Source organism: Sturnus vulgaris, chromosome 2, assembly GCF_052056855.1.
Source record: "Sturnus vulgaris isolate bStuVul1 chromosome 2, bStuVul1.hap1, whole genome shotgun sequence".
NCBI lineage: Eukaryota > Metazoa > Chordata > Aves > Passeriformes > Sturnidae > Sturnus > Sturnus vulgaris.
This window is the reverse complement of record NC_142244.1, coordinates 86,522,777-86,550,094: the sequence shown is the minus strand read 5'-3', so window position 1 is coordinate 86,550,094 and position 27,318 is coordinate 86,522,777. Positions and strand designations below refer to the sequence as shown.

Here is a 27,318-nt window from a genome sequence, read left to right as displayed (position 1 = left end):
CAAAGTTTTCAAAACACTGGTCAGGGCACCAAGGCACTTCTTTCTTTTGCTCACACAAGACACTGAGTCCTGTCAAGCACAGCCTATATCGAATTTCAATTGAAGTTATTTTAATTATTTTGATCCAGGATCTCACTTTCTTTTTTTTTTTCCTGAGACATTTCCTATAAGAAACCATTTGGGCTAACAGAAAAATAAAGACAATTAGCATACCAGACTCTTGACAACTTTCAGCAACTCCTCCATCACCACAGCAATGCCCTGATATCCAAGAAGTCTACAAATGACTTTAAAGTGAGGGGGACCAACAAAATTCCTGTAGTTGCTGTAAATGCTGGAATATGCCAAATTCAATGCCTAAAATAAGAAAACAGATATAATTAATGAAAATTTTGTCTGCCTGTATCTCAATAATAATGTAATTTAAATATCATTTTAAAGCACATTAAAACTGAAATAAAAACTTTGTATCTCACTGGAAGAAGTTTAAATACACTATTTCTCTTTTGTTCAGCAGGAACTTCAACAAAAATCTCTCTATTAGCAAGACAAATTTGTGAGTACATTTTTTTCCAAGAAGACATCTTCTATTTATCATTTATAAAGCCACAAACACTTTCTCTTTTGTACTTTTCTGTTTACACAAGCATAAAAGGGTAAAAGTAGTTAGTGCCATGTTGAGATTCCTGAATTTGAAGCACAGCTTCTATTCCTTTATCTTCCATTTTATGCACAAAACATCTTGAAAGAAATTACTTCAATTTTCTGTTCATAATAGGTGTTTTAAGTCTCTGAGTACTCAAATAAAAAAAAAAAAAAAGGTCTTCTGCAGTTACTGCTCTCTGCAACTAATTAATAAGGATCTTTCTTTTTCAAACCCCTTCACTGTACACCAGATCAAAGCAAATCTAAGTCTGGGATGCAACCTCATGGAAATTGTATAAATAGGCCCAGGTGCTTTGCCATGTTTATTTCTATGAAAGTGAACACAGCTGTACAGACTGATGTGATGTGGGGATTTAGGAACTGTTTGCTGAACCTGCAGATTAGACAGGGTTGGCTAACTTAGCATCTTCCGTTTCTGCAAGTGGGTTGCTCTCCTTATATCCTGAAATTTAATTTTAGTGAGAACCTTAGCCACCTTTCTTACAGAAGGGACTGTTGTGTTTCCTTTAGTTTTTTGCAGTTTCATTCTCTCTAATACACACATGGAGAACAGCACACTGTTAAATTCTCAACTTCACACACAGCTGTAACAGAAGATTTTCCAGGAAGAACATTCCCTTCAATGCAGATGCTGCCCTAAGTACCCACGCAAGTCAACACCAGATACTATAAATACATGGCATTAAGATAGTTGGAATTCAATTCAGAAAACTCTACTAAGCTCTTGAAGGATTTTATTCTCATAAAAGGACTTAAAAATCATCTTTTGAAGCAATCAGAATAGAATATGAACATTTTTATTTATGTTGTATGTCTCTATATAAACATCAGTTTCCAACTGAGGTCTTAGAAATTTTAAAATTCTAGATGTAAACTAAAACAGACACTTGGATAACGACTAGAAAATCCTAGTACATTACACAGTCCTGCTGTTACATCAGAGCTGGCTAAAAGGCCAAACTCCAATTGTGTCCCACCAGGGGACAGCCTAAAGCTGCATCCCTCTAGTACAGCCTGTACATTTCCATAGCTCTCCACGTACAAAAATGGGGTCGGGGCAAAGACAGGAGAGAGAACTGGTAAAACGTTAAGAACATACGTGCAGATAAATGTCCTGATAAATTAAGGATTTTTACAATTGCCCCTAAAAGATGAGATTTAATTTTTTGTTTTTGATGTTTCCAATTAGGTAGGTCTCCTACAACAAACATGTCAGAACTATCTATTTCAGCTACAGCACACGAAGAATTTTATTTTAGTGGGTTAAAGCCTTTTACTGCCATGAGGTTAAGGGGAAGGAACCTCTCTTCACACAGCAGGAATTTGTCATAGAAACGCAAGCCCTAAAAAACATGACTTTGGTATTTAAAAACTCCCCAATACATAACAATAAGAAGCCAGTCAATCTAAAAAATGTATCTTTAATGTAAACCTCATGGGGAACTACCTAAAATTTAAAGTCTACCTGTAAACATTTGTCCTGGGGTGACTAAACAACATTGGATTAGTGGATCTTTCTAAACTGTAACAAGGGATTTTAGAAAACAACATTACACACCAACAGCACTTCCCCCCCCCACAGTGAGACACAAAAGCATAAAATCCTTAGGGAAGAAGCCACTAACTAGAGGGGAGTGGAGGTGGAAAGGGAGGGAAGGGAAGTTGCTGTTCATTATTTTTTAAGCTATACTTGCTCCCTCCCCTACTTAAATTTAAAAAAAAATAAAAAAAAAGAAAGAGTTGTTAGTTGCTGATGTCATCAAAGTGCTAACATTAATCACTCACAGCATCACTGGTCCACACACAAGAGCATATAAAAGGGATGCTCAGGCAGCATACTGCCAAGGGAAGACAAGCAAGTGAGGAGGGGAAAAGACATTATTTTTTTTTTCTCCTGTGTGGTCTTTGAAAAGCAAGGCAACAGCATCTTTAGACAAGATGTGCTCTTGCAGGAATTTAAGTGGAAGAGACAAAGAAACCATGCCACCAGCAGCATCGGAGAAAAAAACTGAAATCACCAAGCAATGAGAATTCAGTCCAGAGAATCTGAGGAGAAGAAAAAGCAAACTGGCAAACAGAGATCAGTCAGGAAAAAATTCAAGTAGAAAGGGATACAAAAAAATTGGTGTTGGTAACATTTTCACAGCAGCATCACCATAAAGAAATTGTGTTCTGGAATTTCCGTCAGGGAGTGACGGTAAGTACTGACTTTATGATCCATAAAACATCAGATGGCTTTTCCAAACATTTACATGTCAGTAATTGTGTGTTTTCTAATAACCGATGGCTTGCAACAATAGAAATGCACTATTGTTATTTAATTATATTTCATTCTACTTACAAAATGCTATGAGGATTAAACTGTTGAAACTATTGTTCCTAGGCTGTGTTAGAAAGTGTTCTATTAAAAAAAAAAATTATAATTTTAAGTAATAGGGATCTACCAGCTAAAGACAAGGTAACTGAGCAAGTAAAAGCTCTGATCTCACTAAGGCACCCTATTTTAATATCTGCAGTAGTTGGGTAGATGCCAAAATGTGTCTGTTTGGTAAGTTTGTCTGACAGCAAACTCAGTTCCTTTATATTGTTGCTGTTTTAAAAAGAGCGCATTTACCACAGAAATAGAACAGCAGCATCTACCCGGATCAATCATATCCATGGTTATACATTGTCATGAAAATAAACACACATCTTTTTCTTCCCACTTCCCAGTAAGTATAATCTAAAAGCCTTGAGCAACAATTTTCATACAGAAGCAGGCACAGAATTCTTACTATTAATGTAATGTCACTATCTAAATCCCATTTAAAAACATCCTATAAAATATTTTTCCAATCTCCTATCTAATATAAAATACAAGTATTACAGAATAATTTCAGAATATGTTATGAGCAAATCTCACAAGCTTTCTTCCTCAGGAGAATTTTCAATAATTAATTGCTATTTAGCCAGGAAATATATAATTTTAAAATTTTTGATCTTAAAAAAAAATTAGATATAATTTTCACAACGAAGTCATAAACAATGAAATAGTCTTACTGTCATGGCCATTTATAGTCATAAAAAAAGTGAGAAACTTTCAGAGTGGAAAAAACTTCCACAAGTGCCACTGGAAACTGACAATGGAACTAAAGAATCAGATTAAATTGCTGAGGTAAGCTGTTTCTCAAAAGTTACCATCATAACACTAAAAGCATAAAACTCAAGCCAAAGAAGTGAAAATATCCACTGGTTGTTATTATATATTCTTTAATATATGTGTTTAGAGAAATTGCAGAAAAGAGATATTTTCCTTTCACTATTTACAGTGGTTACACATACTGAGAATCTCAAAATTTTCTAATTTGAATTGAGGACGAGCTGGAGTATAAATTCAGGGCAAACAGACCATGGGATTACATAAAATTACTTAGAACAGCAAAGAGCATTAGTAATTTTTAAAAATCCCCACTATTTATCTAAAAGGTAGGCTATAGTGAAAGCTGTATTTCACTAAGCTTGACAAAGCTTTTCCAAGAGGCTGACTAGAATCAAGACTAAATATTGTGACACTGATACCACCACTGTACAGCATTCACAGCCACTGCCGCAGTGTAGCTGCAGTGGCTACAGATGTGCAACTTAACAGCAAAACATGGAGAGTGTCACAGAATCACACAACAGTCTGGCTTGGAAGGGACCTTAAAGATCACCTAGTTCCAACACCCCTGCCACAGGCAGGGACACCTTCCACAGCTTCTCTGGGCAGCCCATTCAAGTGCTTCACAGTAAAGAATTCCTTCCTAATAACTGATTTAAACATACCCTCTTCAAGCTTAAAGTCATTCCTCCTTGTCCTATCAGTACTTGCCCATGTAAAAAGTCCCTCTCCAGCTGTATTGCTGTATCTAGGTACCAGAAGATGCTGTAAGATCACCCTGGAGCCTTCTCTTCTCCAGGCTGAACAGCTTTCAGCCTGTCTTCATAGGGAAGGTGTTCCTTTCTGAACTTGGGAATAAGAAACTAATTAAGATATTGGAGACAAAATAATATGTGGTCATGTTTCCACGTACTCTTTTGTTTTTCAACTGATTGTGACCAGCAAAAATAAAGACTTGTCAATGGTAGAGGCATTTATTCCTCAATATCAACTCCTGCTAACCCCTCTTGCCACTTAACATAAAATGTAAGATACACAGACTAGAGAAAAAAAGAACTGCTGCATTTTTTTTACAATCACCTGGGCGAAAAAAAAGTGAAAGGAAGTGATTGCCCAACTATAAATTCTGCAAAAATCCACCAATTCTCAAGATATAACTGGTCACTTGTAAAGACAGTAGCTATGGTGGAATTTCTCTAAGTTTATGTTTACCATTTCAGTTGGAAAAGAAATACACATTTTAAAACACCCCAAAATTCATGAACTTTCATTCCCATTTTTACACTGAAGTGCCAAGGATGAGAGCATACTTTCCTAACACCATTCCTACATTACAGAGCACTACGAATAAGATCCAAACAACAACCTCAGCGCTGCAGCTTCTCCAAGGAAGATCCTCCCTTTCCACAGGGTGATCAGCATCAAGAGAGACAAAACACTTCCAAGCAATATCCTGATGGGAATAACCATCCAAAACATCACAGGAAGCACAGCAATGGTAATTTGGCCGAAAATGGCCAGTTGTGTCGACAGCTTTTACAGCATCATGTACCACCCTAACTGGAATAGCATGCTATCCAGCTACTCCAGAAAGAGCTTTCAGAAGGAAGAGAGGGTGCCCACCACTCGCTCCTCCTTTGTTGTTGAAAACCTGACTCCCCTCACAACGTACATCATGTGTGTGACCTGCCAGTCCGCAAACCCCTCCAGTGACCAGTGCAGAGTTTTTAACACCCTGGAACGAGACCCAGCATCGGCGAGCAACACCAAGAAAGATCTGGCACTGGGCATCTGGCTGACCAGCAGTGTCCTGCTCCTCATCATCGCTGCAGTCCTGCTCTACGGCTGCCTGCACCTCCTGTGCCGCAGGAGACGCGAGCGTTTGCAAGAGCAGAACAGGACCTCCAAACAACAGCATGGGGAGACGTGGACCAAAAGCGTGGCATATGCCTCAGATGAGTTCAGCAGGCAGAGCCAGCAGACACAGGATGCTGAGGAAAAGCATCCAGGTGGCATTCAGCTGGCCACAATCATAGAGAATCCCTCAGTGTGCAATGAGCCCACGATGCCATCTTCTAAAAGTCAGGAACGAGTCCCAGTAACAGGACAGCACTCAGCTATAAATTAGAAACATTTCCGCCAGGAGAAGATTTTTGCTACATAAGGTACCCGAGCTGCTTCAAACACATCACATGCACTGTTGGTGCTCACAACAAGGAGCTCCGACTGCTGGCCACAGCACTCCTGGCTGTACCTCTGATGCCACACCCCTGTCCAACAGCCTGTATGCAAAGGTTCACAAAGTATGCAAAGTGCCCTAGAAGTGAGCACTTCAGTCACCCTCTATTATTTAAAAATGAGGCATGTAGCAAGTAATTGGTTTACTTTTCAAGGGGATGTTTTTGTTGCTTTTCTTTAGTCTAAAAGAGCAAACAAATATAAAAAGTAATCAAAACTGACCAAGAGAATTTTTGTTAACTAGCATGAATAAAATTGAGTAGGAGTTTTCAGATGGCAACCCAGACTGCTACACTATAGGCAACTGGAACATACACACAGAGTGCAGTGGTTTGCCAGTGTAAGGTTTACCCTGACAATCCCAGTTGCTTCCCAAAACACACACTACAAGCAGTACTACACTCAGACAACACACTTCACTGCCCAGGGTGTTGTCCATCCCTCCCATCTGCATTGAGGTCCGTCTCAGAATGTAAGATAAACTTACCAGGATGAATTGTATTCTCTAATCTGTCTTATTTTCCCTCAGTCTAAATACACGCAAGATACTGACTTTGTAAGGACACATCTAATTAAGGAAATATCCTGGGTTACCACATTTTGCACTCTTCTGCTCCCACCACAAGCTACCTTCTGCTCCATGGGCCAGTGACTCCCTGCAGAGGAAACAGAATTCAGAGACACAGCTCCTGGCCTTTCCTTTTCTCTTTCCCTTTCAGTTTCAATGATAACACGCATTAATCAGCTGCAAATTCCTTTCCAATTACACAGTACATTCTGTGTAATGAAAGGGGACAAAATAGTAAAAACATACCAAAATGCATTTTATTTTTGTAACAAGAAAACCTGCTGATCATCTCATTCTGCCTTGAGCTTCATGGCAAAGTGCCAAGGTCCTTCAGACAAATCTGTTCACCCTCACAACGAGACAAATGTCATCTGATTTACATGTATAAGTCACCCTGTTTTAAACCTCTTAAGTGCATTTGTGTTCCATGAAAACATAACAAATCTTAGTATTGCTGTATATTATGCCTAAAAAAAGAAAGGTGCGCTGTGACTGCAGGCACTTAATTGCTCTTGGTAGGAATGTATGTGTGAAGTCAGCTCTCTCTGACACAGCTCGGTTGTACCACTGAGGGCTGGAGAACTGCTGGCTGGGCAGCTGCCATCCCTCTCCACCGGGCCCTGAAGCTAAGAGGGGGATACAATTTTGGCAAGAGATCTCCTCATGAATATTTCACAGCAGGTAGCGGATCTTTTCAGCTACTCTATTTTGACAACAATTCCCATGACTTGTGAAATCCATCAGCTCTCAGAGTGCTAGGGAGAAGCTGGCATAAGCGTGATGAATCTTCTTTACTTTTTTTTTTTTTGAGTTGGATAAGCATGACACACAGAAATGTTTGCTGAACGGGGGCGAGTATGACTCTCAGAAAACACTTCAAAAGGCATTTTTATTGTGTGAAGTTAGCAATAACGTGTTCTCCACCTGCTGCAGAGCTCTTCCTCCAGCTGACACATTTTCCTTTGTCTTGCACGTCAGTCTCAAATAAACTGTCAGAATAACATTTCACTGCTGTTTCAAATGATGGTGTTATGTGAAATAGGCACTGAAACACCCTCATCAGAGCATGAAGCCAACACAACAGGTTTACTGCCAAAAACGGGTGCCTGGGTAGCAAGCACAGAAAAAATGCTTTTAAATTATCTTGTCATCAAATTAACAGTAACATTTCTCTGATTAGGTTTTCATCAAAAAAAGATTATTTTAATTTTAAAGGGATGAAGCCAAGAGACACACAGTCAATCTCTGCCAACATTTTGGGCTCTTGGAAACCTGTTTACTTCTCTGCACATCCATTTATTTATGTGGGTTTTAAGGCAGTCCAATACATATATATACACACATTTATGTTATATACACATGTACATGCCATACTGAGAACAAGGAGCAGTTAAGTCTTAAAGCAGTTTCAAGGCAATTAATCTACCGCATTTTGTTATTTGTTAACAAACACATATAAGCAAAAGACATGCCTATATCCAACTGAGAAGGCAAAGAGCTACCATGGAAGTGCTTCCCAAGGGATTTACCTTCTCTAAATATAAAACCATTCCACCCACAGAGTTTACTGTGCACTACTAAGATAAACATTTATATCATCTCACAAGCAATGGACCATCTCGCACCTGCTGCAAATGAGCAACTCATGCAGAGTGTCATCTGTTTTCTGCTCCAGTTTTGCAAAACTCATGTCATCACATGCTCACAGAGCTACATGATTCTTTTGTTTCTTGCTGAGAAAGTTTTATTACAGATTAATTCAGGTTCATTCAAGCAATTCTGTATTGGATTTGATAATTCACCACTCAATATTAACAGTCATCAAGTACAGGACAAATATTCTAAATGATTACCAAACTGATAACAAGTTGCAACATAGTGCAAACTGATTTTAATTTGTGCACCAGAGGTAGATAAAAACCATTATATTCACAGTGAGAAGTACCTTTCAAACATGTCTTTTTCACAAAATAAATAAGTTAGCATCTTCAAAGTGCTGAAGACATAAAAACATTACAATATTTGGAAAATGTTGTATAAGACAAAGAAAGCCCTTCAATTCTGGTCTACACAACCTCTATAAAACCAGGTATTTCATGAACATGCAAGGTAGTTCAAGTCCCCAGAAAATATATTTTCTTATATGTATATTATAATATAATTCATGCATTCACCCCATGTTGCCAAATTTCAACCTGCCAACATCAGTATCATTAATCCTACATATACTTTACCTGAGTAAATGGGTTTCAGTGATCATGCTCAACCTAACTTTTGGAATAATCCAGCTCTTAAAAGGCTAATGAGCTTTTGCAGGCTGGCTCCTTCCTACCTGACAGCTCTGCTTCCATATCAACCAGAAGAAGCTGTATTTGTTGGTTTTTGTTTTGCTATTTACATGAAGATACCACTCAGAAAATGTCAGGTGCTAAAGAGAATGTTACTACAATTCTCTATGCTAAGTATCAAGACACATTAATATAGAACAGATGCTTTGATCCATTTAGAAATATCTGGGAATATGTGAATGCTTTGAGATACAAACAAAACATTTCTTTAGTTGCTCCTGTAGTAGTGCAGCCTCTATAATGTAAGAATCCTGTTACTGGCTATATAAAGTAGAAATGTTAAAAAACTCAGTCCAGATATCCCCAATTTCAAAATACATTCAACTCAAGAATAAAAATATACTCTTGTTAAAATTTAAAACTACAGGGAGTCATGAGTATTTTCTAATATAGGCCCATCTAGTTATGAAATTTGCCCCAGAAATGCAAGACCCTCCTCTTGATTGCTGCTGCTCATATAGAAAAATAATCAAGAATTCTGAAAATGTATAGCTCTCAGTATGAAGATTACTAAACTCATTTTAATAATGTAACCTGACTGATAAAAAAGTGTTCCTCAGTTAATCTTCTGTCACTCACCCCACGGTATCATCACTTAGATAAATTAAGTTAGCAATCTCTATGAAATTCAGTCAGGTTTTTGCTCTATGCTGCATCCGGTCAGTTCCTAAAATAGTAGGGAACACAATAACTCTAATGTAAGAAAATTCCACTTTCCTATAATTTACTGCTCCATTTTGGAGAACAATTACATAAAACAATATTTACAGGACCAGACAGTCAGTAGTTACATTCCACATTAAGACATATGAATCCTTTTCCACCTCCTTTATATTTTAAAGGCACGAAAACTTTTATTTTTATTTTTTATTTTATATTTATTTTATATTTTGTATTTTATTTTTCAGCAGATATTTTAGCACTGAAATTTGTAACTCCTGAGATATCTCAAAACCTAGGTTGCTGGGTTGAACTTTCACCATATAACAGAAAATAAGAGTATGACAAGGACTAATTATATTCATGTTTAAGTAGGAGGTAGATATTAAGAGTAGCCACCTGAAACACTTATAGCACACCTGCATAAATTAGAGGTATAATTGAGTACAGATTTTAAATAATTTTAAATAATAATAAATAACTTTAAGCTCTTTTATTGTCTATCCTCTAATTTAATCCTTGTATTTTCATTTATCTTTTCCATACTTCAGCTTGCCACCCAGATATTCAAGAAAACATTGCAAAATTTAGAGTCACACCTTGTCATATAGTCTCAAATGATTCACTGAAGATAGCACTGCTGGTTTTTACTGCTGCTTGAGGTAGATCAGTATTTCTGACTAGATATTAAAAATGCAAATATATGTTAATGCACTATGTCTTTAAATGTCATTAAGACTCAGGCAATAATTCTGAAGAATAAGAAAATAAATCTGCAGTGATCAGGGAGAACAAATCTATCACAGACGAGCATAGCATTGATCCTATGAATACAAGCTAACTTCCCTCACTTGGGTAGCCCACAGCTGTTCTCTTGTGCCAAGTACTCTTCCAACTTGTCACTCCACAAGCCCCTTTCCAACCCCACTATTGGGGACTGCCATAGGGACAGAGTGTGTGACTGCACATCACGTACCCTTCTACTGAGAACTTGCATAAACCTTCCCAGCCCACCTAACTGCAAAGCAAGAAACATGATGCTGACACAGAAGATGAGAGCCAAGACACCAAGCTCATTGCAATGAGTTTGCGGCTCTTTGGTTGTAGATGCCAAAGAAAAACTACATTAAAAAAAAAATAATTGAAGTAGTTTGGTATCTGACAGCTTAAGATTGTCAGAATCCATATTCCTTTTAAGTCACATAACATCTGAAGCAGTTTTTCCTATCTATTCCCTTTTCTTCTGTCGTCACAGTCTTCATCAGTGGAACAAGGGAGAGCTGCACCCAAGATTGTTCTCTTGTTCTCAAGAACAAGATTGGGATCTTGTTCTCACTTCACCAGATGAATAATTAAGCTTTACTTTGAGTCTACTCTGCCACTATAAGCAACTGAACAATGCAAGGTTGTTGAGAGAAGGGCTTATTTTTAGCTCTGTCAGATAAGACTTACCATCAGACTAATCAATTGCACTTTGGCTGAAACACACGGTGAGCTTTACAGCAAAGTCTTAAAATAAGTGTATGTTCAATTTAAAAAAACCACAAAATGTATTTCAGTCCATTTCTAATAACTTTCATATACAGTAGTTTCTATAAGTTAAAATGATACCTTTAAACATTAGCAAACCATAAAGATAAAGGGAATTAAATCCAACCTTTGATCCATAGAGATACTGTGGCTGTGCATTAGGCTGCTTATCACGCTGAAACTCCTGAGAAAACGGCAGCACAGTCCGAACAAACCTATATAAAAAATAAAAACAAGAATTCATTATTTATGCTTAGTGAGCAGGTGTGCACCTAATGCACCCTACCCTGAAGAAGACTGCCTTTGTCTGCATATACAATCAAAGCCAGACCAGTCTTAGTAGAAACTAAGTCCTAGTAGAAACTGGGGAAGCACACAGCCTGAATTGCCCAAATCATAAACACAAATCACACTGCAGTTCAACAATTATTCTTCTTCCCATGGTGCGTAGGATCCCAAAATATTCCTCACCTCTACTCTAGTCCAAGCCAGCAAAGAGGGAAGTAACTAACAAAGCAGCAATAGCCTCTCACAGGGCGTAAGGAAACTCCTTGTGCTTGCAAAATTAAGTCCTTGAGAAAGAAATAAGCCTTCAAAGAAGATGACATTTCTGTTTAATACTTCAGAGCTTTCCCCCCAGAATTCACATCAGGAGAAATATGTTAGATTGTTACCTTTAAAAAAAGTCATGAGGAAGGGTATAAGCCTCGCAGGAAAATCTATGTTTTGAAAGTTTAATCATACATCAGTGTGAGCATGTACCAATACAAACCATGCTTAGCTTTACCTTTTATACTGTTAAGAGGATGGCAAGAGAACTACAAAGATATTGAGCACTGCCAAAGACAGGATCAGCCAACTCACTCACAACTGAGGGCACCAGAGTCTTAAGGACTATTCCCAGTCCTCTTGTGAAAAAGCAGCACAAATCTTCCCCCTTGATGTTCCGCCTGTCAACTGTGTAATGCACATTTGGCAGCACTGCAGTTTTAGTGCAGGAAGAAGTTAATCAATATCTACTACAATTATGATTCCGCTTAACCATATTAAAGAGAGGAAACTTGCTGGGAGATGTGTGTTTACAAGCTGGATGGCTACTCTATTTTTTACCTTGATTAAAAAGTATTTCTTGATAAATGGTGCACAGCTGTATATGCACAGCAAAGAGGGAAAATAGCTATTTAAGAAGTGTACATCAAATGGCTGTATAATATCAGACTGGTCCGAGTGATACCTAAGAAAAACAAATTTATCTAGGAAAATGTTTCAGGAAAGAAAATTTGCCTTACATTATAATACTATAAGATACAATTACATCCTGATCTTTTTTTGTTTAAAGTATTTACATTTCATCAGCACACAAAATTAATTATTCATTATTAATTTTTCCTAGAAAGAACAGATATTCTATTGTTAATATATCCATCTTTTAGCTAAAAACAAAACCAGCCATGCTAATCAAAAATTGTTTCACCCAGACAAATATAAATTGCATCATGTTGCTTACAATTATTTCCACTGTGTTTTATTTCTGAATCATTCTTGTGAGAACCTATAACTTCAGAACAATATTTTCTGCATTTTTAACCTTCTCAAAAATAGGTACAGGTACTTGTTCATATATAGTTTAGCCACTCTTCCCAAAAATACTTGTACTTGCTGTAGTCCAGAAAGAGTTTGCATTTAGAGCTTTTAAAGAAAAATACCTTATTTATATGCATTATTTTTAATAGATATTATTTAGATCTCCTTACATTTATATTTCCTCAGTTTACAAGTTTCTCCCCTTCTCCCTCACTTACATACAAACTGAAAACTCTCCTTTGAGAGAGATTACTTGAATCTGTATTCTGCAGATACTTCATTAATGAGTTTACCAGAGATGATGCAAACATTTGATGGAATTTAAAGTAATCTGCAACATCTGCACAGTGCCAGAGATTATTCCTTCTTTTTTTTCTCTCCAAATCCCACTCATTTTTAAACTGACATCAACTTTCAAGCCTAAAGAGAACCTCTAAAATGAAATCATAAGAGATGCCATGTCATTTGAGATAAGACTGGGTTTCAGTGTGTAGCTGTATTTGTTACCACTAAAGAGAGAGCAGATTTGAGCAGATTTGTTACCACTAAATTAAAACACTCACAAGAAAAGGAGTGTTTCAACATATAAGTGGGTGCATCCAATAACTCTGGAAGTTGTAGCTTTAATTCTTAGACTTTTCAAAAAGTTATCGTGTGTATGTATTTCAATTACAATGTAATTAGTGTCTGGAAGCAAACCAGTCAGTGCAAGTGAATGTTCAAGTAACTCGTATGTTTCTCAGTGTTCCTCTGCTTGCTTGGGGGTTTCTCCATCTCTAATGCTTCAGAATAGTAGCAAAATAATCTTAAAAGTTTTCCTAAAGACTTGAAGCAAACACACTTGCTTATACTTTCTTGGGTGAAAGAGGCCAAGAGAGGAAGAAAAAGAGAAAGGAAATAGGGGCAAAAGGTAACAGTCACTTGTTAAGTTACAGAGAGGCAACGTCCCAGATTGAGGCTACAGCAGCCTAAAGAGTACATCATCCTAGAAGGTATGTGACTAATCCCAACACGTCATTCGGGTAAGTACTAGAAATTTCTTCCCTAAAAACTAAGGGCTATATGAAAACCTTACAGTTCAGCATCATTTACTGTTCTTCAAACTTTTTCAACGTCCATGTGTGTGTGTGTGCTCTCTTTCTGACATTCTGCTGGTTGGCTTCCCCCTGCTCCTCCTCCAAGAAAGAGGAATATCTCTTTGAAGGAATAAAGCTCTTTGAATATCAAAGCTAAAGCTACGCAAACTTTTACTTTCCTCTGGATACTGACTGGATATAGGTTTCAGCATACTCCAAGATAATCAGTTTCATTTTTAATCAGTGTTGATGATCTCACAGCAATTTATCCATTTTAATCAGAATAGGTTGCAAGCAGTCAAAGTAGATTAGGCAGATGAAAAGCCTTCTGGCTTACCAAAGCTTTGCAAGTGAATTGCTACAGGAAAGCATGATCCCCTAAAGTAAGTATTTTAGGGATCAAATCATATAATATTAGTTTTTCTGTGATACCTACAAGGAAGGCATTCATAGTGAACACTTCACAAACTAATCTAAATGATTCTATGATTTTAATTACTATAATCTATTTAAAGAGGTAACTGAAAGAGACTGCTTTGTCAATGAGCCTGCTGCCTTGCAGGCACCCGGTCAGATGAACCTCATTCATAAACTTTCTGAGCTTCATCTTAGAGTAATAAGATATGACAGTCTTCCCTCCCTTCTCCTACAGAAAGTGTTCCTCTGCACTTCTCTGTCTAATTGGCATGAACACTTTGAGCTTCCAGCATTCTCAATGAGTTTGTCCTGTCTAGCAGAACTAATGGTAGCCCTACACCTCCTCTCAGTGAACACTAGATCTGACTCACCCTTCTTAAACACGGATGCCAAGAAGGAGAGAACAGAGGAAACCGCAAGGAAAACAGTGCATGAGAGAGCAATAGATCTGCCAATCCATTGCTATCACTTTTCCTTTTGGCAGAAAGACTTTGTTTGGTTGCTTGTTTGTTTAGGAGGGTAAAGGAAGTTGACTACAGTCACCCCTACTTTGCATGAGTTGATATCCCTGCACCATTTGGCTCTTTGCAGCAGAAACTAGGTGATTTTCACTGCTACTTTTCAGGTTAGCTCCAGCAGTATCTGCAAGGGCTGAAAATTTTTCTGAACAGTGACTGTCAGAGTATATGCAAAATAAGAAGACACAGCTGCTCTCTCGTGAAAATCAGTCTCAAAAGCAGTATGAGAGAGAGCAAGCTCACAATAGGAAGTGGGAGAGGCAGTCAGGAAGACTGAAAAATAAAAAGCTGATCATTTTGTTCCTTCTGTGAGAAATCTGTATCCTTGGAAGAAACATGTCATATTACATTTGGAAGAGTGCTATACACATGAATTTATACTAGAGAACACAGATTTGGGTAATGTGTTAAAGGAGATGGAGCCACTAGTTTGACTTCTGTCTCCAAAAGCTTTTATCATTTGTGTCAAGAAAGCACAGAAAATCTTCAATTCAAATAAATATAAGGCTGTCTCACACTTGCTCCTCTGTTAGTCCTTAATACAAAAACAAGCTGTCAAGGAAGGAAAAGTAAAGAAAATAAAGCAGAAAAAGCGACAGTACAGAGAGTGGAAAAGGAACAAAGAACAAAAGTGTGGAAGTTGTATTTGAGTCATTTGAATCTAGATAACCTAACTTCACACGGAAAAAGTTCAGATGCAGACCTAAGCATGACAAATATTCCTGGTGTGGAAAGACTTGGCTTGAAAAGACATGCCACTGAGAGCCAACATGAGAGAGGGTTCTTGAAAAACAATCCCAGGCAGCAAAGAAAAAAATCAGCAAGTGGGAAATGCCTGTTTATGGCCACTTTCAGTAAAAGAACTGATGGACAATAGCTTGAGACATCTAAAAGTGATGCAGCACAAGCTTCACTGCAGACTCCTCACTGGAGCACATAATGAATGCCAAAGCCTCACGTTGCTTTATAAAAGAGACAGGACAAAACAATGGGGAAAAATAAATACTCCTGTAAAAGGCCACAAATGCACTAACATCCCACCATTTTTGTTTTACAGAAACATCTAATCATTGCTAGAGACTGGCATGTTTCCTGGGAGAAATATGACCTCAAGCCTCCCTTGTTTTCATATTCAGCCCCTTTATGGATGCTGACAGCATCAGGACACTGGACTAGAGACAACTTTGACCTCACCTGCAGTTCATATGCTTGTGCACTATCCAAAGGTTTGTTTTCTTTCTTACATGATGGTCAACAGGTGGATTAAAAAAACCCTTGGATTTCACTGCTAAGGCCCATCTGCAAAGGTCCCCTCACTCATCTCCCCATTCCTTCTCCACAAACTGTTGTCCCTGAGTTTGTGCAGCTGGCCAGCATTAATGAGACTAAATTTCAGATAAATGGCAACTCCAATTATTAAATTGCTAAATCTTTTAATAGCAGCCTCACTGTTTAATCTCAGTACATTATCAGATATAAAAAAATATTCCTAAGTCCCAAATAATTCAACATGCAATGTGTTTCAGCACTTCTGCACGAAGAGCTTTAGCTTTTGAACTAAACCTGCAGGGTTTCTAAATAGTTGAACTCTTTTACAGATATACGAAATTATCACGTTCAAGCATTCTTGGGAAAAGAGCTTCAAAAGGTACTGGAAACAAGTTAATCTGACCAAAACACTAACTTTAAAAGAAGAACCCTTATACCAAGCTGTCAAATTAAAAGAAGACAAGCCACAGCTATGACATATTTTCTGGGAACTCTGCATCCACCAAGTAACCTCTCTGCTTTTCATCATGATTATTTCTCTTTCTTCCAGCCTTTAATTGCTACTTTTCTTCCCTTGTTTAGACGTAATCTTCATGCAAGACATTACCTATAAAGAGTCAAGCATTAAACCAGCATTTCTCACACAGCTCCTCTCTGTGTACTCCTGTGTTTGCACTCAATAATCTGTACACTTGAATGCAGAGAGTGCATCAATTAAAAGTTCATGCTAACATTAAGGCAGTAATGAACATGCTTAAGGACTATAAAAAGGCTAAAAACTTCCTGTTCTCTCTCTCACCAAAAATATCAAAGGGCATTGTATAGCATGTGCAATGCATACATTAATTCTCTCCACACTGCTGCTTTTGACTGAAACCAAAACACTTCTGTGATGAAATCAGACACATGGTGCACATACAGCCTAAGACCTGGCTCCCTTTAACATCTCTTAAATTAATTATCCTGAATTAATTACCCAACAAGCTGAGCCTAACTCAATTCTTGTGTACAAATTTTAAAAGCAGACAAACAAGAGTGCTACAGAATCCTGCTAATGTCCTTTGGCATCTCACACTCACTTCCCAAGTACTGTGGTCTGCAATACATCAGCCTTTGTAGCCAGGACGAACATAGATTAAGCTGTTCAAGAGCTTCTGAATGTCTTTCAATAAAGCTGATGGGTGGAAGAGCAGCATTTAATCAAGATTTTTATATGATTCTTAATACAGCACACTGAATATTCCAATATTGATCTCCAGATAGATTAACTGCACAGAAGCTCCCTTGGAAATGCATTCATCTTTCCTGTGCAAACAGATTCCTGTAACAGAAGTTTCTCGGGTAAAACTTAGCCACAAAAAAACCCCACTCTTCTTTTTTTTTTTTCCTTTGAAGACAGAATCTTGGATCTAAAATACAACATAACCATCAAGGAACATGTCAGACAAGGAAAGCTCTCCAAGGAGACAGTAAAAGATGAGAACAGGCTTCCTCCTCTTCCTACAGCTCAATATTCACTACCACTTTACTGTCACTTCACAGGGCTTTAACCAAAACGTGAGTAAAGACTAAAAGTAACACAAATCCTAAAAACAGCACACGAGCAGGAAGCACAGATATGCAAAATCTTGAATACTGTGCTTCCCCCTCATTCAAACCCTAGATCCTACCTTCCTCTTTCTATTTCCATTACTCACTCTCCTTAAAGGCTGCAATTGCAGTTTGCAGTGAATACTGAACTCTTCCTTTCTCCAGGAAACAATCTTTTTCTTCACATTAGCATAGAATCAGGGATGTAATTTTATTTCTGTCATCTCACACTTGAAGATCCTGTTTCAAAATACCTTCCTGATACGCACTTAGCAGTGTTTTGACACACTCTGTTTTTCAGCATACCCTGACTACGTCATCAAAATGTCAGAATTTGGATGCTGTGGTTCCATTTGCCTTCTACTGTGGACAAATAACAGGCTTTCATACATTTAACAGTACTTGGTAAAATGACTCATGCTGCTTCGTTTCAAGAAAAGCCTTAGAAGTAGAAAACACTAAATGAATGGAGATGAACTTGTCAGCACTTGCTAGAAAGGAAGTTGCAGAAGGGTGGTAGAATAAATAAAAAGCTGCAAATAAAAAAGCTGCCTTGCTAACCTGTTAGTAGATCCATTGTAGCAGTAGTTTGGAAGGAAATCATAATTGAGTTCCCAAAAAACATGAAGAGTGATTCTGCCATAAGGGGCTGAAACATTGTGGTTGGCTTCTCTGAACATGGCATCAAAGCTGTCCAAGGTCATATATCTACTCAGAAGCTTGTGAGTCATTTTGTTTATCTCTATCAAGCCATCCAGCTCCTGTGAAAAACAAGGGGAAAGAGAATGATGCATTTAATAAAGTGGAGAAACTGAACAAAGTACATAAATAACCTTAAGGGAAGAGAAGACTAGAAAGAAGTAAAAATTAACAATTGACTCTCTCCCAGTCTCTTACTTTAACAATAAGGGCTGGAAGGAATCAGTACTGTTGGGATTGTTTCTTAAACCTGAGACTTTAAGGGTATTCAGATCAATATGGATCTCAAACACAGATCTGTACCAACAATTCCTCCATTGAGCAAAACTTTAAACTCCAACATTTAAATGGGATCAGACATAGGCCAAAAGAACCTTTCTGCATTTCCTAGTTTATGAGCAATCACAAAGTAATTTCTGCTCAGTAGAGTAACTGGTGAACTAACTATTGTAGTGGTAATGTTAGGAATAACATCATATCTACCATAAATCCTTCTCATGGTCTACTCCAGTGAAAGATGCATAAAGATGCAATGAAAGACCAGATCAGACATTTATAAATGTTGTGAAGGTATCCACAAAATCACTAGCTGCAGACTGCATGACTTTGTATGAGTACTGTATTTCATAATGTTTCTCCTATTGACAAGAAATTTCTAGTATCTGTTCTGGCAATTTCTTTAAACTAAAATTAAAAAAAACCAACTCCATATGTGACCTCAGACATTGAAAACACCAAACACAAAGAACATAACCTTTACTTCCAAAAAATCCAAGCACTGCTTTTAAAGATTATTGTGCAATGACCTACTGAAGAAATATCCAATGGCTTTTTCTAGCTATGTATCAAACTACTACTATCTTCCCATAGACTGCTCTCTGATTTAAGTACTCCATATTTCAAAGGAGTTTTAAATCTGTGAGCAAGTTAGTTCAAGAAAAAAAAACCCACTACGATTATTATTACAGAATTAAGTCCAGTTTGAGGGGGAAAAAATAGATCAGTCTTGTAAATACCTTCGTTTAATTTATTTACCTTGAAAAAAAGCAGAAATTACAGATCACCTGATCTATTAAGATCAGTTTCCTGCTGAGGAAACCAACCAGTTTTGAAGAGAAAATATTTTGCATAAAATAAACAAAAGATCACCAAATAAACAAACAAACAAACAAAAAAAAAAGAACCCCCCCAAAAAACAACAACAACCCCCCCCCCCAAAAAAAAGGAGGAGCATAGTAAAAGATAGCCCTTAGTTCTGTCACTTTCTTACTCAAAGAATGAGAACCTGTAACCTAAGGAATACATCACTGACAGTTTCTGTTCATTCAGCCTCTAAGAATGTACTGCACGTAACAAAGAAAAACTACATTTCAATAATCCAAAGCTATAAAACCAAGCATTCAGAAGTCAAGGGGCCTCAGGATTTCATTTCTCTTCAGTAAAGAATGAAATTAAACCAATATAGTTAAGTGCACGACAAATGTCACTAGTAAAAATCTTATTACAGAAAGAACAGTAAACTCCTTTGCACCATTTTAGATTTATTTTTCATTCCAGCAGAATTGAATGTGCCTGATATTTTTGTTGCTGACTGCATGTTTACTTGTCAAATTCATGCTGTCTTGAAATAAAATTTGGTTTTTAGCATTTTAATCAGGAAACTAACTCAAAAGGACACCTCAATATTGCACAGATGCTCTTCTTCCATAGGTATGTCAGATCACATTTCTCCACAAAAAAAATTATTTTTGTCGTGCTACAAAACCAAGCTGCCTGAGTAAATAAACGAATTTTGATTCTACCAAGCACAAGGCTGGTTCTTTGATCTGCAGTTTATCTACAAGCATGGGCAGAAGTGGGTGCTTACAAAAATTCAAATCACAAGGTGACTGCTTTCCTTGTTTTCACATGGCTCCAAGTACACACCTTCTCTAAACTTTACTCCCAAAGCCCTCAGCTGCAATAGGTTTGGGGTTGTTTCACCTCAACTGCTGTGTCAGTGATCTGGCAAAACAACACAACACTCACCACAATGGAAGTCAAATCCTCGCTTTCAAATCGGCCGATGGCCAGTTCCATCGACCGGTACATGGCTGCCGAAATGCGCTGAGTGATCAGGCGGTTCAGGTCTATGGACCTGCCAAGGAGCTGGGAAAAACCAAAGGAAAATAGGCTGGGAGGTTTTGAACTGACAGTCAGGTTACAAGACAAACTGTACAAGGACCATGAGACTCCACAGTTTAACAGACGCTCACTTTGTGAACTTGCATCCCAAACACATTGAAACAAAGCAGATGGACAAAATTTATAAATTCATGAACAAATGTGACACTAGAATTTGTGTCCTAATTCTTACAAAAAGAAGTAAAAGTACACATTTCATCTACATTTAAGTACTTACATTAGAAGTACTTAAAGTACTATAAGTACTTATATTTTATGCTTCCATGACATTGTGCCAACAACATACTGAACACTGGTGAAAGACATTACTAGGAAGACAACACTACCACCCATGGCATTCTTATTTGGCTTGTGTTTTCTTAACTGCAACAGACATTTGCATAAAAATGGGATCTTTTAATTTTTTTTTCTTAATTTACACTTTCATGTGACAAAAAAACAGATCTCAAATGTTCAGTTAAGCTACCAAGATGACAGAACATGAAGCACAAAATGGGTTTTGTGTACCTACATAAATCAACACCACTGGAAAGTTGCTAAGCAACTCAAACACAACATGGTAGGAGTTAACTCACTTGAACATGTCTCTGTTTCAGCAGTGTCTCGTAGCGGTTGGACTGCAGCAGCTGAATGGTTGCTCCCTGGTTCTTGCACTCTGAACACAGCCGTTTATCCAGAAGCAGGCTATGAAGAAAGGAAGAAAATACTTAACGTATACTAAACAGCAAAGCAGAGCAGAAAAGTGTGAAGAAAAGCTCTCATAGTAGAAGGAATAACTACCTGCCAGCCATTGCCTTGTAGTATGCAAATATTTGGTCTGCCAGCTTGTAGACAAATTGGTCAAAACACAGGTTTACCTTGGGGAGAAAAATATCATGTTTAGAGACACTTAAAATTAAAAAAAGAGCTTATCTAAGACCTCCCACTGTTCATCAAACAGTCAAGAAAGTTAATAGATCCAAATTTTCCAGTACAAGAGAAGATGTCATTCAATTTTCAGCATTAATGTGAGGCATCTTTGCACAGGTCTACAGGTTTCCTCACAACATATCACCCAATCAGTTACTCATCTTCTAGTCACTCTTCTCAGTTTTTCTGCTATCTCCAGCTGTTCTGAATCTTTTACAAAGGCCTTGCCCTTTAGCATGATTTTCACATGCAGGAACAGATGATTTTTCTCCAGTAGGTAAGGTTACTTTACCTCTGCCTCAATTTCATCATAGAGGAACTGCTTCTTAAATTTGGTAAGTGCATAATGAGCACTGTCATTATAAAGGTCCAAAGAATACAGAACATACCTACAAGAAAAAGAATAAAACACAAGAATTACATGTGTATAAGTCATGATTCTTTAGGATGGTGCAGTCAAGATGATGTAAACCAGTCAATATTGTAATTCACAAGTAGTTCACGAAAACAGAATCTTTTTCTTTTTTCGTTTACATAAAAAGGATCCTGATTTTTCCTTTAAGAAAGTATTTGCTGGTTCAAGAAAAGGTGTAGATATGTTAAAAGTCTAAAACTTTTTTCTAGATGTACCTGTCCATCACTTTTACCACTGTACATTATGTTTGAGGTCTTTGAAGAATAAGTAAGGAGAACTCAAGGAGCAAAATACGTGGCTAGTGCAACGATATGAAAGGTTTAGCATTTGACTTACTTTAAAAAAAAAACCAAAAACATAGAGGATCTGAAAATGGGCAAATGTTTGACAAAAATTTTATTAATGCTCAGAATACTTTCTCAATGACTACTTGTTAAGACCAATTAAAGCAGCAACATTATAATAAGGAATGGCAATCATGAAGAATAATGATTCAGTGGAAGAGCACAAGTGGGTCTTACTCCATCATTGATGCCTCTTTTGTCTCCAAAATATGATCCGTCAAAATCCAAGGCATGGACATCTCGATTGGAAACTGGATTCTTCTGCCCATGGTCAGCTCTAAGAAGAATTCCCTGAACCACAGCTGGGACAGATCACAGCATTGCTGCAGGGTTTCTTTCAGAATAAATAAGGGAGAATTACACTTCTTATAGAAATACATCAGGTACAATAAAACTGTGAGTCTGATGATGCAATGCAAAACAAAAAAAAGCAGGTGCAAATCACTAGAGCTGTACATAGGCCAAATAATCTAAAGCAAATTCAAAATGTAAAGCCCATGACTTTTCATAAGAGTTTTGAACTCCTCACTGGCCCCCAAAGTGGTGCCTTACAGGAAAAAAAAAAAAAAAGAGTGGAAGTGGACAAGACTATCAGTTAAACATAAAAACTGCATACACCAGTAAAAAGGGATTTCTAGTTTAATTTCTCATTTGGGGACTGAGAAAGCCATACACTGAATTTGGGAAGCAGCAAGTGAAGGAGGCAAAATTACACTGGAACTACCAGTACCATCCCTCCCTGTGGAGGACTGAATTGCTCCACATGTTCCTGTTGATTAGATGGGCAGGAAATGACAGGAAGACACATGAAGTAGGGATTAAAACAAGCTTCTAAGGATGCTGTCAAGGGCCCAGAGGTGTGCTTCCCACCTCTCCAGAAAACACTTGGTACAATCCTTCTTTTCCTGAAGGCTTGTGAACTAAAACAGGAATGAACGTTTTACACTAAGACCTTCTGAAGACCTTTTGTGGCGCTGTTCCCCAGCAGCACTACAACTGATACTAGAAGGCTCCCCCTTCTCCAAGGGTAAAGGAGACCAGCAGCAAAACAAAAATGAAAGACAACACAGCATGGTGATGACAAGGACTAGGTACACTCAATGTCAGTAGGTGAATTCTTTAGGACAGCATGTTTCCGATTACAATTAACTGAATAGCAAGAGTAGTGAAATGACATCGAATTTACCACAACAGAGAATTTGTTTCCTCTGTACTTAAAACAAAAACAAAAAAATCTCCCAAAACACAAAAACTACTTCCTTTAAAAAATTTCAATGCGTACAGGCTCATTGTTTATATAAGTACATACATAAAGAAAATAGAAAAGGGAGGTAACAATATGAAATTTGACGCATTAGAAACAAACGTATAACAAGTCAAAAATCCCACCACAATACTAAATACCATCTCAGAAAAAGTTTGGACAGACCAAGGCTTTTGATAAATAAACCAAAGGTTAAGTTGACTTAGGCAATCGGAAACATTTTCCAGGTCGTGTTAGAGGTGTTAGGACATGCTAAGCTGGACACTGATCATCTACATATCTTACCACTGAAATTTATCAAATGAGTGTAGAAGAAAGACTCGCGATGGAATTTTTCTATGTCCAATATGGTGGGCCCCTCAAGGCTACTTCTCAAGGTTTTCTTGGAACCACTTTTGTCAGCAATGAGGGACTCTAACATAGTTCTCACCATGTAAAGCTGTATCATTAAAGGAAACAATTATGGTGGAAAGGGGAGGGGAAAAAAGGAAAATACACATGGTACATTAGTTGAGCAACACTGAGAATTACTATCAGTAAGCGACTGCTCCACTTCAAACTGAAAACTGGCACTGTGTGGATAAAAGCCTTCGAGGCAAGAGGAACAGATGCAACACTAGCCTACACACCAGCACAAATGCCTACCCATGACAAGGGGACCTCCACTGACACTCAGCAGCAGACCATTTGCAGTGGAACAGTTCACATCACCACATAAAGTAAAAGTAATAAGTAATGTCTTACCACCAAAGTTTAAAAGAGGCGGATAGATGTAGGACTGCCTCAGAAACTTGTGTGTCACATGCAATAGCTTTTCCAATCCCAGAGACTTGAGCTGCTTCAACAGCTCAGCAGAGTTTAAGGACTCTGTCATAGTGCGAACCATGAAGAGCTAAAAACCAACAGACAGGGGCAGGCAGGGGAAGAGAATCCGTTAATAAAAACACACGGGTAAATAAGGAACGGGAAAGAGAAGCAGAGAAAACGTGTTAGTTTGTTAAAAATGAAAAGCAGCACAGTAAGCATGCAGAGGAGGTCATACAGAAAGGTATTTCAGAATAATCACTGCAATCTGGGGCTCCCTCAAGCAAAGTTCCCATTCATTTCAGAGGATGCTCAGAGAGCCATTAGCTTATCAAATGATTTAGAAAAGATTTCCAGGTAGCACCGATTACCCATTCATACACAGCCATTTTAGAGCTGCATGAAACTGAGGAAAACCTATCTAAAATGGATGTATTTGACCTCTTGCCTTCCTGTCTGCCCAGACAGACAAGTGTGCAGCCCAAGAGCAGAAAGAGCAGATAGAACCACTAAACAGCCTGTTGCGAAGTGAAGCAAAGCTCTTAAAGCACAGGAGAAGCAAACTGCTGGTGATATTTAACCTTTTCTTTCACCCCAGGAAATTAGAAATCAAAACAATTTTTCTGCAATTATCAAAACAAAATCTTCATTAAATCAATCTTATCACAAATTAAGCAACTTTTTATTACCCAAAATTATTAACCATACGTGCTCTCTTTCCCACAGATTTTAGGTATTAAAAGATTGCTTTCACAAACCACAGTTGCCTTCAATTTTTCACCCCAAGTGCTCAATACCTCATTTTCTCAAATGAGCTATGAATATCAGACCATACACTCTCCAAACAAAGCCACAAATGAAATAAAAAATGAAATAAAAACTACATGGAGGTAACAAGAATGAGCATCTTGGTATGGGATTTTGATGACTACCACAAAAAACATTTGAAATATCTCATTTTAGTGGCAGCAGTAGAGAAATTAGATTCTAGGGACCAGCTTTATCATTCACTGAACGCTGCGAGGGATTCTGTCAGAAGTCATATACTTTGCCATATTTTAACAGACATTCATTTATATTTTAAACAGATTTTAAAACTACTAGACATCTACTGAATAGTGTGATTTAACAAAAAAAATTTCATCAGCCATACCAGAGATAAAGTCAGTCTTGAGTCAGTCAAGAAACAATTCAAATAGTTCAAAATTATTATTCAAAAAACATTAGGAGCTCAATGAGAAAATATTCGTTCCCAGAAAATCAAATTAAAGAGACTGAACACTTGGAAAAATTATGTATCAGAGTAGAAAATTACAATAATCCAGGCAGAGGATCTTGATTAAGTGCATAACATTTTGCAAATATAAAACAGTAGATTTTTAGCATTAAAAAAAGACCACAATAAAACCTTGCAATTTTAAAATAGTTCAGGACAGAAAGAAAACACCTCATGCAATAATTGTTGACAGATATCACAACCACCAGACAGGAAAATACCTGAGTGCTGGAGGGTCCAACTGCACGTCTTGGGACTTTGATGTCAAAACCACTTTTGGGGTCCTTCTCTCCCCTTAGAGCTGGGTCATTGAACGGCTCGTGACCGGCCTCCCAGTCACACACTGTCTTCCTGATGGCCTGCAAAACACTGAACACAATTCCCACGGCTTCAGACTGCCCCGCATCCAAGTGCTCTGACAGAACACTTTACTTTTTTTAAGCATTCTTCCACTAGCACAGGAACTTTGCAACAGCATTCAGCAGCTCAGGGTAATTCCAACCAAGAATAAAGAATTTCACCAATGTCTTCAAGAATGATACATCCACAAGATAACCACTCCATGCTGTTTATCAAAAAAGGTAGTCTAGAGCCCTTAAAGACAATCTAGTTCCAACTTTCCCCCTGCCAAGGGCAGGGACACCTTCCACTAGACCAGGTTGCTCAGGGCCCCATTCCACCTGGCCTTGAACACTTCCAGGGATGGGGCATCCACAACTTCTCTGGGCAGCCTGTTACAGTGCTTCATTATCCTCCAAATAAAGGATTTCTTCCTAACACCTAATCTAAACCTGCCTTCCTCTTTCAGTAAAACCATTGCCTTTTGTCCTGTCACTATATGCCTGCATAAAAAGTCCTTCTCCCTCTTTGTCATAAACCCATCTGAGGTACTGCAAAGCTGTAATAAGGCTTCCCAGAGCCTTCCTTCCTCCAGGCTGAACTACCCCAGCTTTCCCAGCCTGTCTTCATATCAGAAGTGTTCCAGCCCCCTGATCATCTTCGTGGCCTCTGGACCCTTTCTAACAGGTCCACATCTTTCTTGTGTTGAGGACCCAAGAGCTGGATCAATCAAACCACATTCATACTAATATGTATACATATTCACTATGAATTCAATTAATATTCAATCAAACCAAAGGAGATTATGAACCAAATTAAAGAGAGACAACGGTGGCTTGAAATGAAAAAACAGAATTCCTGTTTCCAGAAGTAATTCAGATTCCAGAATTGAGTTGAAATTTATACAAACAGCTTCATACTTTTAGCTCCAAATACTAAACTGGAACTCAGATACCTGCCAGGAACACAGTCAGACATATTCTGTGGCACACTGAATGATCAAGAAAATGTCTCATCCCAAATCTGAGCAGGTATGAAAGTAATATTTTTCTATTTCATTAAAATCCTGCGACAAAAAGACTCTCCCTATAAGCCTGATAATATGGAGCAATTTATTTATTTTTAGCTTAGGGTGATATTTTTGTGGTAGTCAGAGCATTTAGCAAAAGCTTAATTAGCTAAGGACTTTCACCTCTAAGAGCTTTGCAATGAAATGTGGGAGTAAACAAATGACAAACAAGTCAAAATTAAAAGCAAACAATTAGGGACAAAAAAATAAGGTCAGGAAATGTCACCAATCAGTGTGGGCAGATGGAGCACTAGAAGAGAAGTGTAAGGCTAATAACCCAAAAGCAGCAGAAGCTGAGAAATAAGACAGAATGCTAAGACAGGCAGAGAGAAGAGAGAGTGGATAAACATGGGACACAAGGAAAGGAAACACTGGAATCATAAAGTGGACAGTGAAACCTTTCTTCAAAACA

General features: G+C 37.8%; 2 protein-coding genes across 5 annotated transcripts in view; one reads left to right on the top strand and one right to left on the bottom strand.

The window, feature by feature from the left end:
- Positions 1 to 27,318, bottom strand: part of CYFIP1 (cytoplasmic FMR1 interacting protein 1) — a 74,506-nt gene that overhangs the window by 16,089 nt on the left and 31,099 nt on the right. For 2 of the 4 annotated variants that reach the window (XR_015801610.1, XM_014892426.2), the window contains exons 15-24: positions 25,720 to 25,867; positions 23,704 to 23,857; positions 22,332 to 22,488; positions 21,688 to 21,784; positions 21,267 to 21,343; positions 21,062 to 21,170; positions 20,331 to 20,450; positions 18,165 to 18,364; positions 11,277 to 11,364; positions 214 to 357 (exon numbers count right to left, since the gene is read on the bottom strand). Coding sequence is in view for 3 of the 4 variants with exons in the window: in XM_014892426.2 (XP_014747912.1) it covers positions 214 to 357; positions 11,277 to 11,364; positions 18,165 to 18,364; positions 20,331 to 20,450; positions 21,062 to 21,170; positions 21,267 to 21,343; positions 21,688 to 21,784; positions 22,332 to 22,488; positions 23,704 to 23,857; positions 25,720 to 25,867 (1,294 nt within the window). In the remaining variant the exon portion in view is untranslated. Of the gene's footprint in view, positions 1 to 213; positions 358 to 11,276; positions 11,365 to 18,164; positions 18,365 to 20,330; positions 20,451 to 21,061; positions 21,171 to 21,266; positions 21,344 to 21,687; positions 21,785 to 22,331; positions 22,489 to 23,703; positions 23,858 to 24,162; positions 24,311 to 25,719; positions 25,868 to 27,318 lie in introns of those variants that run through there. The other 2 variants (XM_014892418.2, XM_088159940.1) reach the window with 2 other exon arrangements.
- On the top strand, positions 2,302 to 7,619 carry LOC106863126 (fibronectin type III domain-containing protein 9-like). The gene is made up of 2 exons (XM_014892477.2): positions 2,302 to 2,863; positions 5,143 to 7,619. Exon 2 carries the CDS (start codon positions 5,262 to 5,264, stop codon positions 5,931 to 5,933), a length of 672 nt encoding a protein of 223 aa, XP_014747963.2. The 5' UTR covers positions 2,302 to 2,863; positions 5,143 to 5,261; the 3' UTR covers positions 5,934 to 7,619.

Coding starts and splice junctions, on each gene's coding strand:
- LOC106863126 (XM_014892477.2), top strand. CDS start 5,262: ATGGGAATAACCATCCAAAACATCACAGGAAGCACAGCAATGGTAATT.